Source organism: Sphaerodactylus townsendi, linkage group LG06 (genome assembly GCF_021028975.2).
Source record: "Sphaerodactylus townsendi isolate TG3544 linkage group LG06, MPM_Stown_v2.3, whole genome shotgun sequence".
Lineage (NCBI taxonomy): Eukaryota > Metazoa > Chordata > Lepidosauria > Squamata > Sphaerodactylidae > Sphaerodactylus > Sphaerodactylus townsendi.
Window position 1 is genome coordinate 40,367,069 of NC_059430.1, and position 16,475 is coordinate 40,383,543.

General features: G+C 43.2%; 1 protein-coding gene across 1 annotated transcript in view; it reads left to right on the forward strand.

The window, feature by feature from the left end:
- Positions 1–16,475, forward strand: part of GRAP2 (GRB2 related adaptor protein 2) — a 72,050-nt gene that overhangs the window by 35,127 nt on the left and 20,448 nt on the right. Inside the window, exons 2-3 of the mRNA XM_048501130.1 lie at positions 9,015–9,115; positions 13,898–13,989. Coding sequence (XP_048357087.1) covers positions 9,038–9,115; positions 13,898–13,989 — 170 coding nt within the window. The 5' untranslated portion in view covers positions 9,015–9,037. The remainder of the gene's footprint in view (positions 1–9,014; positions 9,116–13,897; positions 13,990–16,475) is intronic.

Sequence of the window (16,475 nt, forward strand, 5' to 3'; positions counted from 1 at the left end):
CCATGTTTGGTTCACAACAAAAACCAAAAGCAGCTTACAAGATAGAATCAACCAGAAAAATATATTAAGAACTGAACCATTATGAGCACTAAAAATCAATAAAGCAAAACTTTTAAAACAGCAGAGTGACGCAGCAAGATCTAATTTCCAAGAAATAAGAAGACAAGGGACCAAATGTTTCTAATCAGATGAAAACACACCACCAACTGGTTAGCCTTCACTGGGAGCTGGGGCAACATCAGCGTTAAAATTCTCAGCTGTGGTTCATGAAGCTGCTAATTCAAATCTCCAAATTCAGTTCAGTGGTTTTGGGCAAATTTCTCCCTCTACATTTCAAATTCTCATGAGAATTTGAAATGCAGAGGGAGAAATTTGCCCAAAACCAGTTGGGGACTTCTTTCTTTCTTTATTTTTAAAAGAAGTCCTGGGGACTTCTTTATTTATTTATTTTTAAAAGCCATCTCCTCTTTTTTTGTTCAGACAGCACAGTGAACCACAGCCTAGTGCAAGGTATACAAGATCAGTGGTATTGAGGGAAGGGTATTTTCAGGAGTGAAGTTCTTCTTGTCTTACAAGAACCACTGTGTGTCTCCCTCAGCATATCAAGAGGGATAGTGTGCATCACAAAGCAAAGGAGGTCTTGAGATTTTTTTTGGAGCAGGTCCTTGAAAAATGCAAGTAAAACAAAACAATGAACAAGTTAAAATCCATACATTTCAAGCTAGAAAAGGGACTCATACAGAAGAATAAATTCTGACACAGGAAGGCTTTCACAAACAACAGCTGGGGTCTAAGAGAGGTGGGGAACACTCCAGATTTTTTGGGCATTGATCTGACGCAACTGGGGCAGGCTGCCGTTCAAAAGCAACAGTACTTGGAGTAGTCATTTGGAGAGAGTTTCATATTACTGCAGGACGGTACCAATTTATCAACAAACAGTCTATCATGTAGGGCATTCCAGTCACTTGTAAATCTACCCTCTAGCAATGAAAAAGAACATTAACTCCATCTGTTAGACCGTCTGAAAAAATTCTTTCTAGTCTGTCCCAGAGACTGAAATTTCTGAAACAGAAAATATGCAAGAATCTTCTTTAGATTCTTTCCGAACACCTCTCCTTTTAGGGATTTTCATCTCAAATATTGCTTATCATTTGGGGAGGGGGGGTTGTCAAGTCATAGCTTACTTATGGCATCCCCTGGTGGGGTCTTCAAGGCAGGAGACATTCAGAAGTGGCTGGCCATTGCCTGCCTCTGTGTCATGACCCTGGTTTTCCTTGGCAGTCATCCAAATACTTGCCAGAATTGAGGGTGAGGGTGACAGCTTCCATGGCTGTGTGGGGAGTCAAACCTGGGTTTCCCATATCCTAGTCCAGGGGTAGGGAACCTTTAACACTCAAAGAGCCATTTGGACTCGTTTTCCACAGGAAAAGAAAACACTTGGAGCCGCAAATAATTTTTGACATTTAAAATAAAGATAACACTATATATATTGGGGTTTTTTTAACCTTTTACTCTGCTCATTCTGAGAAGTGCATGGATGCACCCGCCCTGCTGCCTGCAGGGCAGGCAAGGATGAAGCCGGCGGCTCGGCCTTGCCGGCCGCTGGGAAAACACCCGCCCCGCTCCAACAGGGAGGGCGAGAGGGGAAACCCACAGCGCAGCCCAGCCGACCGTGGGCAGTTGGTGCGCCCGCCCTGCTGCCTGCAGGGCGGGCAAGGATGGGGCCGGCGGCTCGGCTCGTGGAGCCACAGTGCAAGGGCAGAAGAGCCGCATGAGGCTCTCGAGCCGCAGGTTCCCTACCCCTGTCCTAGTCTCATACCTTAACCACTATATCATGCTGGCTTTCTATAATTGCTTAGCAGTTGAAAAATTAACCTCCCTCTCTTTCAGAAACACTTTGTCTAAACCTCTAATCCCTAAGAAGCTTTTGCTTGAAGCAGAATTCGCTGTTGCCCTCGATCGAACTCCTCACACACATGTGGGATAGTTTTCACTTAAACCGTAATTGCTCTGCTTTTGAGTGTAGAGGCCAACTTGGCATTACACACTGAAGCAGGCATCATCTCCCCAACGTTTTATTAAACCAAAAGGAATTGTTGGAAGGCTGCAGATGTCACCAGAGGCGTGAGAGAGAGGGAGACAAGGGGTGCTTCTGGGCCATTTTTTATTGAAGATCCCCATCCACTGGAAAATACACACAGCCAGCAATGAATGCACTGAACATTTTCTTCTGCACACCTACGAAGGAAGAGTGCAACGATATTCAGATTATCAGATACATAACCTTTTGAGGGTGCTTTCAGTTTTAAGACAAGTTAGGGGAATGCTACATACCTCCTGAGTCTGACACATCAGCCAAGTGTTGAATGGAAAACAACACAGACTACATAGTACATAGTACAGTGGTGGCGAACCTATGGCATGGGTGCCAGAGGTGGCACTCAGAGCCTTCTCTGTGGGCATGCGCAAACAGTGCCCCCTCCCCCACATCTAGGCTGGCCTGGACCACTGGGCTCGATTATTAGCATTAAACCTAAGATGTCGTTTTGGGAAGCAATGTAGGTAACCCTATTAAGCACTGTTAAACCCCACTGATTTTCATGCGACAAACTAAAGTGCGATCCTTTACCTGGGAGTAAGCTCAGTTGCAGGCAATGGGGCTAGCTTTTGAGTAAACCCTCCTAGGGTCGTGATTCACCTGTTGGAAGAGTTGCACGGTTGCTTCAAAGCAAAGCCACCGACTGCCACCAAGCTTAATCCTGAGTAACGCACACCTTGGAGCCAACCGTTTTTCTAAACTAAAACCTCAATATTCAGATTAAATTGCCATGTTGGCACTTTGCAATAAATAAGTGGGTTTTGGGTTGCAATTTGGGCACTCGGTCTGGAAAAGGTTAGCTATCTCTGACATAGTACATTCTGTTCCCTGCGAATGTCTTCAACTCCTCTCCAATGTTATCCTTAGTTGAAGCCACGTATCAGTATCTTTTGCAGTTATTTGCTCAACCAAAATTTTATGATTTTTTGGGACTGAGTTATTATTAGTAAGCTGATAACACTCAATTATTTCTGATGATGAGCAGCCATTCAGATGCCACCCTGAATGTTTTTGGCCAGTTATTTGGGAGTTGTGCTGGAATAGATGAAAGAGTCATCTGAAATTGAATCCAGAGAAGGCGGAGGTCATGTGCTTGGATTGGAGGAGTTTATTGGGGAGTGCCAGCTGTCGACCCTGGATGGCATGCAGCTAATTGCTGCATCGACAATTAAGAGCTTAGGGGTGCTCCTGGATGCCTCCTTTTCAGTGGAGGGTCAGGTAGCACACACTGCTTCAGTGGCGTTTTTGCATCTACGCCTGGTGAAGCAGTTAGCATCCTATCTCTCCCAGACTGATCTGGCCACTGTGATCCATGCAACAGACCTATCCCAATTTTCATATATCCACACCTATGATATTGACTCATGATGAGGCTCATAAAAGAAATATTATATGTAGAAACTGAATTGAAGCATGAAGTAGAAACCAGTATTCCTCCATAAACCTGTACATTTTCAGCTATGGTATGTTTTCATTAGAACATAAGAACATAAGAAAGAGCCTGCTGGATCGTACCAGAGTCCATCTAGTCCAGCACTCTGCTACTTGCAGTGGCCCACCAGGTGCCTTTGGGAGCTCCCATGCAGGATGTGAAAGCAATGGCCTTCTGCTGCTCCTGCTGCTCCTGCAGCTCCTGCAGCTCCTGCTGCTCCTCCTCATTATGAGCCTGCATGAAGACTCTTCAGTTTTTTACAGTGCCATCCTGAGTAGTGTTGTACTGTTCTAAGCCCATTAGAATATAAGAACATAAAAAGAGCCCTCGTGGATTAGAGACCAGTGGTCCATCTGATCCAGCATCCAGCATCTGATCCATCTGATCCAGCATCCTCTCTCATACAGTGGCCAACCAGTTCCTCTGGAGAGCCAACAAACAGGCCAAGGCCTTCCTCTGACATTGCCTGCTGGCATTGGCAGTCAGAAGTTTACTGCCTCTGAATGTCAGGGTACCCTTTAGTCATCATGGATAATATCATCTGTGAATCTGTCAAATTCCCTTTTAAAACTGTCTATGCCCATGGCCATCAGTACATCCTCTGATATTGAATTCATCTTCAAGGTGTGGGGGTTAACCTTTAAGGCCTTACGCGGCCTGGGACCCTCGTATCTTCGGGACCGCATTACCCCATATGTCCCTACTCGGCCTCTGCGTTCAGCAGAGGCCAATTTACTGGTGGTCCCTGGCCCCTCAATGATGCAGCTGGCCTCCACTCGGGCCAGGGCTTTTTCAGCCTTGGCCCCGGCCTGGTGGAACACTCTCCCTCCAGCTGTCCGGGCCCTGCGGGATCTTGGTGAATTCCGCAGGGCCTGTAAGACTGAGTTGTTCCACCGGGCTTTTGGAGTGCCCAGCCGCTGATTAGGTGCCCCTTCTATTCTATTCCTCCGGTTTTCGGAGTCCCGCTGTCATCTAGGGGACCCACTTCTGTTACTGTCTTGTTCCCCTTTCTTGGGAGGGTTCAATCTGGGGTATTGCTGACGCCATTTTGTTGACTACTGCTGCATTTTAAATATTTAAAGTTTTAAACTTTTAATTTAATGGGGTTTTGTTTATATATTGTATGTGGAACCCATGCTGTACACCGCCCAGAGCCCTTTGGGGATTGGGCGGTATAGAAATCCCATAAATAAATAAATAAATAAATAAATAAATAAATAAATAAATAAACAAATAAATAAATAAATAAAAATTGTATATTTTAGCCACCCGTCGTGTAAAGAAGGGTTTCATTTTGTCCATCCTGGATCAATGCCCATCAGCGTCAGTTGATGCTCTCAAACTTTGAGAAAGCAGAAAAGGTTCTCCCTGTCTATTTTCTCTACCCCATTTGTAATTTTGCAAATATTAGTCATAGGGGACCCCAACCTTTTTGAGACTGCAGGCGCCTTTGGAATTCTGACTTAGTGTGATAGGTGCAGCCACAAAATGGCTTCTGCAGAAGGAGCTGCCAGCCACAAAATGGCTGCTGCCATTTACCTTCAGTCATAAGGAAGATTCTTGTGCTGTGGTAACAGCTGCTGCCAAAGCAGTGTTCAGAAACCGTAATCAAATCTCTAAAGGCTCTCCACCGTAGTGGACTCGAATTCGCAACTGACAACTAACCTTAAAGTCTAAACTAACTAAAATTACAATGTGGACTAATAGCCAACCTATTAGTCTAATTAGTCTAGCGCCAGCAGCAATACAAACTTTACAATATACAATATACCCACGTCTATTAACTAGCTAATTGTCCCACTATCATCTATCATCTACAACTACAAGTACACTCCGATATAAGTTTGGTATAATGACTGTATATGTCATGGTCAGTGGCAGAGCCAAGGTCCAGATTCTCAGTCAGATGGAATGGGGAAGACCAGAGCAATATAGGTCTCCTTGGAGACAGTCCATGCCCAGGGCTCACACCACCCAGGCAGGCCTTTCCAACGTTGATCTCTGAGGTCTACGTATGATCAATGGGATCCAAAAAGTGTAGGCAGGGGTAGGTGCACAGCGCAGCAGTTGAGGAGTCACTGCCACTGACTCGGATCTCAGCTACGCTGTTGCCCACCAGTAGTTTAACATCCACCAACAATCGGTTCCCAGACAAGTGATAATCCCACTGCTGGACTTCCACTAGGCAGGTTATATACTGAGGAACCGGTTTTAACTGAATCAAAAGGTGTAAAATTGTCTCCAGTACTAGACCCATTTTGCGGCCAAAAGGCACTGTATGAATGAACCGTGAATTGTTGGGTTCTCCAGGCTACAGAGGTCAAATCAAATTGTAAGGCTCCTACCCATACTGGTCCTGGTAGCAATCCTTCGGCAGTCTTGCAGAATCTTATCAGTCTCCCCTGAACTGCAGAATGGGAAAGGGAGCGGGTTGCGCCACCATGTTCCTTCTTCTTCCAAGGATGTCTGCTCTTCCAAAATCAGAGCAATGTCCTTCTCTCTTCCTCCTTGGCCTGGTTCTGGACCTTTCCTTTTATAGGTGTGCCTGGCCCCACCCGCTCTCCCAGTCAACCAGTTGTGCTTCCGCTTGGGGGCTTTCTAGTATGTTGTGTGTGTTTGGAGGGGTGCTCTCTCCCTGCCTCCTGTCCTGTGATTAGCTGCCCTTCAGGCCCTGGCTGGTCTCCCTGTTAGCTGTTACTGGCCAGTGGCTACAACAGGCCACTCTGCCCAGGCCTTCCTTCCTTAGACCAGACCTCCAAGGGAGGTTACCATTGACAGTATGTGGGATGGGGAGAGTTTGAATTAAAACTAAGCATCACCTAGAGTTGCCAGGTCTGGGTTGGGAAACACCTGGAGATTTTGGGGGTGGAGCCTGAGAAGGCTGCATTTTGGGGAGGGGAAGGACTTCAGTTGGGTCAATGCCATAGAGTCCAACTTCCAAAGTGGCCATTTTCTCCAAGTGAACTGATCTCTGTCACCTGGAGATCAGTTGTAATAGTGGGAGATCTCCAGCTACCACCTGCAGACTGGCAACCCTAGCATCACCGCAGAGAGTGGTTGTTACATCCTTCCTCTGTCCACTTCTTTCCAGCTGTTTTTCTCTCAGCGGGGCTACTCAGTAAGCCACTGTGGTGTAGTGGTGGTACTTCTAGATCAAGATGTGGGAGACCTGGGTTCAAATCCTTATTCTGCCAGGGATGATAAAATGGGGAAGGGAGATCCATGTACATAACCCTGGAGTTCCTTGAAGAAAGAGTGGGATAAAAAAAAATGTACCAGATGGATAGATCAGAACCTCAATGCAAGAAAAATGGTTGGGGAGGTGCTGGCAGAGGAAGAATTCTGAACGAACCCATATTGTTTCCAATCACATCTCTACACCAGAAAGCAGTAAAACATTGGAGGGATAAATCCCACAAACAGGTGGGGGAACAATGAGCTCTTCTGTTTCTGCTTCCCCCTTTTCAATCTCCTCCACCCCATATAATTGTCCTCAAATCATTTTCTTTCAAGTCACAGAGTCCAGCTGAGAGAACAGCTGGGACAGAAGACAAGGGCAGAGCACAAGGCACAGTTCACACCCCTCCCTTCCAGCCACTGCTTCTCCACCCCACAAATGAACACATAATTTTACTGCTCTGGTGATAGTCAAAGAAATGGGACTGCCAGTAACAAGATGCTGCTCTGCCAAAAGTGTCTGAACTGGTAACCAGGAAACCCCTAGTTTAAATCTGCTGTGAACTGACTAGGTGGCCTTAGGGAAGCTATTCTTCTTTCTCAGTCTTGACCTCTTCCCCATCTGTAATATGAGGATAAAGATACTGGTTACTGGATTCGGTTATTGCAAAGATAACTGAGATGCATAAAAGTCTGTCACAATGTATCTCCTTCCTTGGAGGAACTCCGGATGATATACATACAGCTCCATTTTTTTTCTCACAACAACCCTGTGGAATAGGGCAGGCTGAGAGTGATTGGCACAGGGTCACCTGAAGAGTCTCATGGCTCAGTTGGGATTTGAACTCAACAGACACATCAGTACTTAGCATATGTGAGGTATTAAAGTCCTGTACAAATGACAAGCATCAACATTGTTGTTACTTTTTGAAAAACAAAAGATAACCCAAGGGAATAGGCAAGTTATGTCTGTATTTGCTAAAAGTAATACAGGTGTTTTCAAGAATGAACTGTCTGATGGTACAGCATTATGGGTAACAGGGCACATTCGGTTGATTTCTATGAGGCCACAGTGTCTGTTTTTCACGTCGCTGATGCTAAAGCCTCTCACCCCAGACAGTGAGCCACTTCCTGCCCTGGTTTTGGCAGCTTCAGCAGGGAAGAGCGGCAGATTAAGGTGCAAGGGACCGATACATCTGTAGTCCTTTTAGATCATATCAGAACCCTGCTGGCAGGAAATGCTACATTTGAGATTTCCTCTCATTTTGCAGTGGTAAGCTTGAGAGTTCCATATGCATAGTGACTACCATTAATAGATTAATGATTTCAGTTCATTTCATCCATTTAAACGCATCATTAGAAGCTAAATATATAATCACTAGTAAAACGCATATCAGCAATACTGTTTCTGTGTAGATATTTTGATTTAATACCACAGTGAAATGCTCGCAGAATTTCTGTATGCAAGTCGGGGCATTTTTTAAAACACCTTCCACATGGTGTGCAAAAACCCTAGAATACAGTTTTTACCTGCCAGCCAACATGGTACTTCCCAACTGGTAATTCCCTAATTGGGTGATTTCCATACTAACTTTGTGCTAAAACAGCCTTGTTCTCTGTGACAGAGGCTGTCTTCTTCAGGAGATAAACGAGAGTATGACCCTTTTTATTTCTCTTGGACTTTTAAGCTCAATTAGATACCACTAGCTGTGATGACCTGCTGGGATGGCAGGCTAGTTTGGGGGTACTGATCAGTATTTTGAAGTGCTGCCATTCCTGTCTAGCTAAAAATGATACTGGGAAACTACTGCTCTATATGGAAATTATCTTAAGAAACGCCCCTCATTTATATTAAACCTCTAGATGATGCCCCCAGGTGCCATTTAGGCATAGTACACCACTGGAAACCACCATAGTTTGACATGATATATTTCCTACAAGACCAATGTATAAGATAAACTTATATCCCAGCCTTTCTTCAAAAGTTCCAAACAGCCTACACGAGGTTCCCAGTAGTTTCTTATTCAGATACCGATCCAGCCCATTAGCTGCAATAAAACTTTAACACCAGTTGAGTGCTCCTTGTTCATAGCATTATGACTATCACTGTTTGTGGCATGGCAGCTGCTGACATCACAGGATCAGCGGGTTGGCTTGCCCAAGTGGTTGGCACCATATGTGGGACAATAATTACAGTAAAAACTCAACCTCTGATCAAGGGGTGGGGGGAGGGGGAAATGTATGTGTAGATAATCTTTCCCAATATAAAGTTATCAACACCATTCTGTTACCTGCCTCCCTTTCCAGTGCACTCTGTTCCAGGAGACAACATGGAAGCCATTGCGAAATTTGACTTGAATGCATCAGGGGAGGATGAACTCAGTTTCCGAGCTGGTGATGTTCTGAAGGTAAGCGCAATGTAAGATCCCACCAGAGCATTTTTCTGTTTATTACAGTAAGTTTTCAACATTTGTGTGGAATATTATCACACACTGGACAAAAATCTCCCGCAAACACACACAGCTCAGTATACCAGGCTGATATCTGAAAGAGATAAGGGGCACACAGATGTTGGAGATTAAACAGACAGGAAGTATGAGGCCCAGAGATAGAAGGAAACTACCTCCCCACTCTAACTTCTTTGCTAAAAGAATGCATCAGCAGCCAACCCTCTAAAGGGCAGTTTTATAACCTTGGAAACCTAGTTCCAGCAAAACAACTGCCTAATAGAGGTTGTCTTTAATATCATCTCAGCAAAAATGATTTCAATATGTACAGAAAAAATTAATGTAAATTTCTTATGTTTAATGAATTCTTCGTTAATAAACTTAAAAGGAAAAAATAGAGAGATTCAGAAGTTCTAATCACAAATATCCTTTTGGGATTTTAAAAATTATTACACATCTTTAAAATCTATCTTTTTTTCTTTTTCAATCTCCTCTATCTTTTGTTTTCCTTTCCGGTTTTCTAATCAGTTTTCTATATCTTTGTATAAGTTTTACAAATACACGAAAAACTGTATCTTTTCCTCTGTTCAATTTATTGTTAACATATTTGTGTAATAAAAATCTTTTATATATAATCTCAGTGTTCTTGTCCCAGAACAAGACAATGAACTGCATTCCATTTTGGCAAATTAAATAAATAAATACTTTTAAAATCAGCCACTGGCGAGGCTATTCTAGCCAGTATGCAGCTGCTCAAATCCCCAGAGCTTTGTCAGTTTGACTTGAGGTTAAAAGTGTGTCAGTGTTCACCTGAAATACACTCTGCATTTCTTCAGCCCATGAAATTTTTCCAAGGCAGCACTGGAGATCATCTGCAGCCACACAGGTCCACTGAAAGTTGTGCAATATCTTGTTATGACGACCAACCAAAATATCCTACAACTTGATGCAAGCTATCAAGAACTCCAAAACTCTTCATAAGTCTGGATATTTTTTTGATGAGTATATATTTGAAAACAAGATGTTTCTGATCCTGATGGAAAGTTCTCAGTTCTCTGCTGCTGGGTTCGCTAGTGTATCATAAAGGTAGCGTCATTGGGCTTATAGCACAATCCTAAACAGTCTGTCTAAATCAAGTGAATTCAGTGGACATAGAATAGTGTTACTGTGTTTGGCACTGCACTTTGTCCTTTGAATGAAATTGCACAGGAGGTATATTTATTTGCAAATCTACTTGCAATGCAGAAGTGGATGCAAATGTACTCTCACAAGATAATTCTCCAGAGAGAAACACGGGCTGCAACTTCTACTTCCCTCAGTTAACTTCAGCTAAAAACCTGTCCTTTTCTCTCTGCTGCTTTCCCCTCACATGCACACACATCTACCCACTCTGTTCAGCTAGTTGCATATGTCACCTGTTCCAAGCTCTAATTCAAAAACAAAAAGAGATCCCAGCTATCAGGAGACCAGTTCCTACTCTACTCAACTGCTGATGAAACTGATCTACTGATGATCCACTGATGAAATGTCACCTGACCACCCTGGACTGTTAATGCGAAACCTTCCTATGGAGAATCTTCCTATGGACAAGAGAAGATTCCGCCCTCTTTTCTCCCCATTCAGAGCTGAATGTGGGGGTTGGGTGATGGGGGAACCTGAGGGGTTTAACAATCAACAATCAACGGACAAAAAAAGAGTTGGGATTTGGAGGAAGAAGGTATCCTGGGATAGTCAAGGAGTTCAGCAGGGGCTTGTTAAGTGTATGATATTTGACGATCAGAATTTGGATGCTATTCCTCCATAAAAACAGTGAATTAGTAAAGCTGTTGAGTTATTGTGTTTAAGTTTGATGCACTGAAAGCACCAACATGTTACCATTAAAGAACATCCTTTATTGAACATGAATGTCCTTGTGTGCCTTCACCTCACCACTCTGGTTGCTTGCTGTGTTAGCTATTAGGCTTCAGTGAGTCACACATATAAACTAAATAAACTCAGGTGTTTTATTATATATGACTCCTGTGTGATCCTCAGCCCGTACAACTCACTCCGCACACTATTGTATCCAGAGAAAATAGGTCTTGATTTAAAGCTGATGTGCTCACCAGTACAGGATTAAGAAACTCTGTGTGTGCGTGTATGTTTTAGATTTTTAAAATTTCTTTTGAAAAGGAAAAAAGAACAAAAAGAGGGAAAATCCAGCAACTAAATAGAAAAAAAGAAAAAAGTATATAGAAAGAAAACAATATAACAACAGTAGTGGCGGATCTACACATAAGTTGCTATGGAAGACTTCCAAATAACTTAAAAGTAAGCCCATCAGCAATTGTCATCTGCCTACCATGTGCTCAAATACTGAAAAAGTTCTAAGGTCCTCAATCCATTGATTTACTAGAGGTGGATAGTTATTTCTCCAACATAATAAAAATATAACATAATGCAAGTCTTTTAGCTGCAAGGATACAGAAAGTGAAAAAATATGGACTTATGAGATAAATCCACTTCACTCACTTCAAGGCTGATTCCACATGGGCCAAAAACAGCTGTGTGAAAATGGTGTGAAAACAATGTAAACCCTTTTACACCATTTTAAACCCTTTTACACCATTTTCACACCGCTGTTTTTGGCCCATGCGGAATCAGCCCAAGTTAATAGTGGATTTAGTATAGTAACATAACAGGATAGTGTGCGTGATGAGGTAGGTTACAACTCTTCAGTTTCTTGGACTTGTTGCTGGCAAAATGTTATAAAATAGCATAACAAGAGAATGTTTGGGATCAGGGGTTGTGACACACGCAGAAAAAAGAATTTCAGCATAGGCAGATTCCTTATGGATCAAAAACAGCAGTGTGAAAACGGTGTGAAAACGGTGTAAAATGGTTTAAAACGGTGTAACAGGGTTTACACTATTTTCACACCATTTTTACACCGCTGTTTTTGGACCATGCGGAATCCGCCATAGTAATATTCAAAACCAGTGTCACACTATTAGGAATCATGATGGGTAGAGCAAAAAGACAATGGCTGCATTCTAAAATAAACATGAACATCTCTGAAATCAGAGAGCATTAGTTAATGTCTGTATATTGATTATTATCAGAGCATATGACCAGTGGTGGGAATCAAATAATTTAACAACCAGTTCTGATGGTGGGATTCAAATAATTTAACAACTGGTTGCATACGAGCACCATTTTAACAACCGGTTCTGCCGAAGTGGTGCGAACCTGCTGCATCCCACCACTGCATATGACCCATTTAGGCTTGTCAGCTCTGGGTTGGAAAATTCCTGGAGATTTGGGGGTGGAGCCTGCTGAGATAGTCTGAGGAGAAAAGAAAGCACCACCGTTCAAACCTTTGCCCTTCAAAGTGGCCATTTTTTTCCCAGGGGAACTGATATGTGTAGTGAGGAGATCAGCTGTAATAATGGGAAATTTCCATGCCCCATCCCTGTGATCTCTAGTAGGAACAAACCAACACAGCCATCCTCTGAATCATTTTCACATCCATACTTTAGCTGTTCCAACACAAGGGCAGCATGATAAAAACTGAAACGTATGACTGACGCACTCATCCTTTATTGCACATGAACGTCCTTGTATGCCTGCACAAGCACACATGCACATTATCAAAATACATCAGAATTTTGTTTAGTACATCCCTCTCCCCTGGTTAAATTGGACAATTTGTATTTCTCTGGTACAGACCATTAAAAACAAAGTGAACCTGTAACAGCCTCACCAAGAATGCCTTAAGCTCTCCTTAAACTCTTTAAAGCAGAACTCCTCCATCAGAGAGACATTAGGAATGCACAGTCCAGATCCCTCCAGCACCTAAATAAGCCTTTGGGAATTTGGACAAAACTAACAAGCACATTGGCTAATACCTTCCTGCCTTCCCCATATCTCTGCTTCTTCAGAATGCACTTCTCACTCCCTCCTTGGTTGCTGTTCTACCAGAACACTTGATACCAGAAATACCGCAATCCTAATCCAGCCTGCAATTATTCTTCTAAATTACTCCAAACTGAATTTATTTCCCCCTTGCATCCTTTTTCTTTTGATTTCATTGACTTCCCTTTAAGTCTCACTCATTTGCTACAGGGCTGACATTAATTATTAGGCTGAATATATTATAAAGCATGATACTAGTTAAATTGGGTCCACTGCATGGCTGATATGTGCAAAACACACCTTGTGCAAAACACACCTTGTGAGATGTACCCCTTGTTACTGAGGAAGATTGTTTACCTCTTTATGACTATCTCTATTTGTATGAAGGGTGGGGAGTCAGGATTGTGGTCTGTGCACAGTGCAGTTTATGGATTTGGAATTATCCTTAACCAAGAATCCTCAGTGAGCCTACTCCCTAAGAAGGTCCACCATTTTGCCACTATCTCCTTATTTGCCTTTTCTCTCTACTCAGTAATGTTACTCAAAAGGAAAGCTACTCAGGAATGCTACTCAAAAGTAAATGGCAGTAGCCATTGCTTGGCTGCATTCTTCTCTGCTTACTCTTCAAAGAGGGCAGAAAGCAGACACAACAGTGTGAAGGAGAACAGGAGGAGATGGGGACTTTCAGCATTGGTGATCCCCCCCCCCCCGCCCCCGCAGCTGAGGTGTGGGTCTTAGCTGTTGCCCAGTGTCTCCAAACCCCCACACGGGCCCTGTCTGTGAATCAGAAGGATATGGCACCCTCAAAACGTCCCGTAACCCAACACTAGTTTTTCATTTGGTGTATAGATCTTAAGCTCTCAGGAAGATTGGTACAAGGCTGAGTTGAAGAGTTATGAAGGTTACGTTCCTAAGAGTTTTATAGACCTTCGCATTCCTAGGTAAGTCCAATTGATACTGTATTGTCGAAGGCTTTCACGGCCGGAATCACTTGGGTGCTGTGTGGTTTCCGGGCTGTATGGCCGTGTTCTAGGAGCATTCTCTCCTGACGTTTCGCCTGCATCTGTGGCTGGCATCTTCAGATCCTCTGAAGATGCCAGCCACAGATGCAGGCGAAACGTCAGGAGAGAATGCTGCTAGAACACGGCCATACAGCCCGGAAACCACACAGCACCCATCCAATTGATACTTTTTGTTTCAGATTTTGAAGATTTTTTTAAAAAAATGATATGGCAAAAAGTATTGCAGTGTAAAGAACAAGATACACTGTGGTAAAAATTTAATCTAGTGTTGCCTACTGTTTACACACTTGCTGGACAGTGTGAGTACATACTCTCCCAGTTCCTTATCCTAAAGGTCTGTGAATCACCTACCAAGTGTTACGCACAGAGGTGCTCTTGACCTAAGAGATGTAAATAGCTCTCCTATAGACCTCATTCAGTAAAAATGCAGACATGATGTAACAGCAACAAAGTAGCAAATAGAGACTAATGAGGAGATTACACTGTCAAAATATGTTATAAAAATGTTAATTTATCCATCCCCTGCCTTTTAGGGCTGGCTCAAGTCCAGAAGCAATCCCAACACATGCTTGAGGCAGCAGCGTTTTAAGAGGAATCAATTAATTATTGTGTGATCTCTGAGACATGTCCCCAAAGTTTAGGTCATGTGGTGAAGGATTTAGGGAAAACTACCTTTCAGTCATGTGTTGTGGCTGCCCGGGGAGACAAAATGTCTTGAAGCAGCCATGCTGCCGTGTCATCTGTGTTGCTAGCGGAAGCTTCTTCAAACTGCAGCTTTTCAGAGCCTGCTTTTCTGATAATACTGTCTTACCAAGGAGCATTCCTGGCCATATAACATCACCAGGCAAGAGAGATGCTAATATAGGTTTCTAAGTAATTAATTGCTTCTTTTTAGCCTGGTGCAGGTGTGAGGGAACCGTGTTTCTAGGTTCCTGGGGGAATGGGGTGTGTGTGTGTGTGTGTGTGTGTGTGTGTGTGTGTGTGTGTGTGTGTGTGTGTGTGTGTGTGTGTGTGTGTGTGTGTGTGTGTGTTCACGAACGTTCATGCATGTTGCACCACTGGCCCCTGCTGGATAAAGCCAAAAGGAGTTTCTTGTGTAGAATAGTTCCACCTGCTGGCAGCAGAGTGAGATCTCTCAACACAGGCCTGTGTGTGTTTTTGAGACAAGATTGATTGATCGGAAATGTCTTTGGTTTGTTACATTAAGAGGTTTTACACATCACCTCCATCAGGTTCTTTTCCTGGGCCTCCTACATGGAACTAAATGTTTCTTCTGACATTAGGTCTATATGTATACACATAGGTATCCCATTTAATGGTGGGAATGGCATGTTTCTGGGTGTGTCTCTGAGCTGGAGAAACACTGGCCCATTCCGCCAGCAGAAATAAAAAACCTCGTGGAATGTATTGTCGAAGGCTTTCACTAGGATCTTTAGAGATCCTCTGAAGATGCCAGCCAAAGATGCAGGCAAAACATCAGGAGAAACAAGACTGATTGATCAGAAATCTCTTTGGCCATAGAACCCGGAAAACCCACAGCATCCTAAATCTTGTAGAAGTTTTAAAAATAACTGTTTTAGGCTTTTTTTTCCCCCCTCTCACACAGCATGGGGAAATAAAGCATTTCATCCCAAAACGGTTCTTTAACCAGCCTTCCCTTCCATCCCCAATTAGAGCTCTTAATTTCATCTTCATCGCAGCTCGCAGCCACCATATTCTGCTGCTTCAGGATTCTCCGTTCTACCCACCATTTGCAGAAGGTTCCCACAGAGATTTCCTCTGATTTCAGCTCATCCGCCCACGATTTCCATCTAAAAAGTACATGAATGAAGTTAGTTTTCACTGCTGATTCAGCAGATATGTCATTTTTCCTTTTTGTTTTGATTTGTTTTTGAGGGGGGGTGTCTTTGAAGGTATGAAAACTTGTGTCATCATAGCTTCGAAGACACCTCCCCCCTGCAAAAAAAAGGAAAAACAACTCATGTGCTGAATCGGCAGTGAAAACTAACTTTATTCATGTTTTTTTAAGATGGGAATTGTGGGTGGAGGAGCTGCAAGCAGAGGAAACTTCCATGGGAACCTCTGCAAATGGTGAGCACCAAAGAGAATCCTGCAGCTGCAGAAAATAGTGGGCACAAACTGTGGCAAAAATGAAAGTAAGAGCTCTTTAAAGGGTGGGAATAAAGTGTTTCCTGCTCTCTGCACAGCAATCAGGAAATGTTTTCAAAGTGACTTCAGCAAAAAAAATTCACTAGTTCAACATTTTCAAAATAAAACACTTGGAGGAAAAATAAAACATCTTCCAAATATTGGGAGGGGGGGGTGCAACTGCAGAATCCCATCCCAAGACGCTTTTTAAAACATCCAGAAGATGCTTCATTTGTGTTGTGCAGAATGGGCCACTG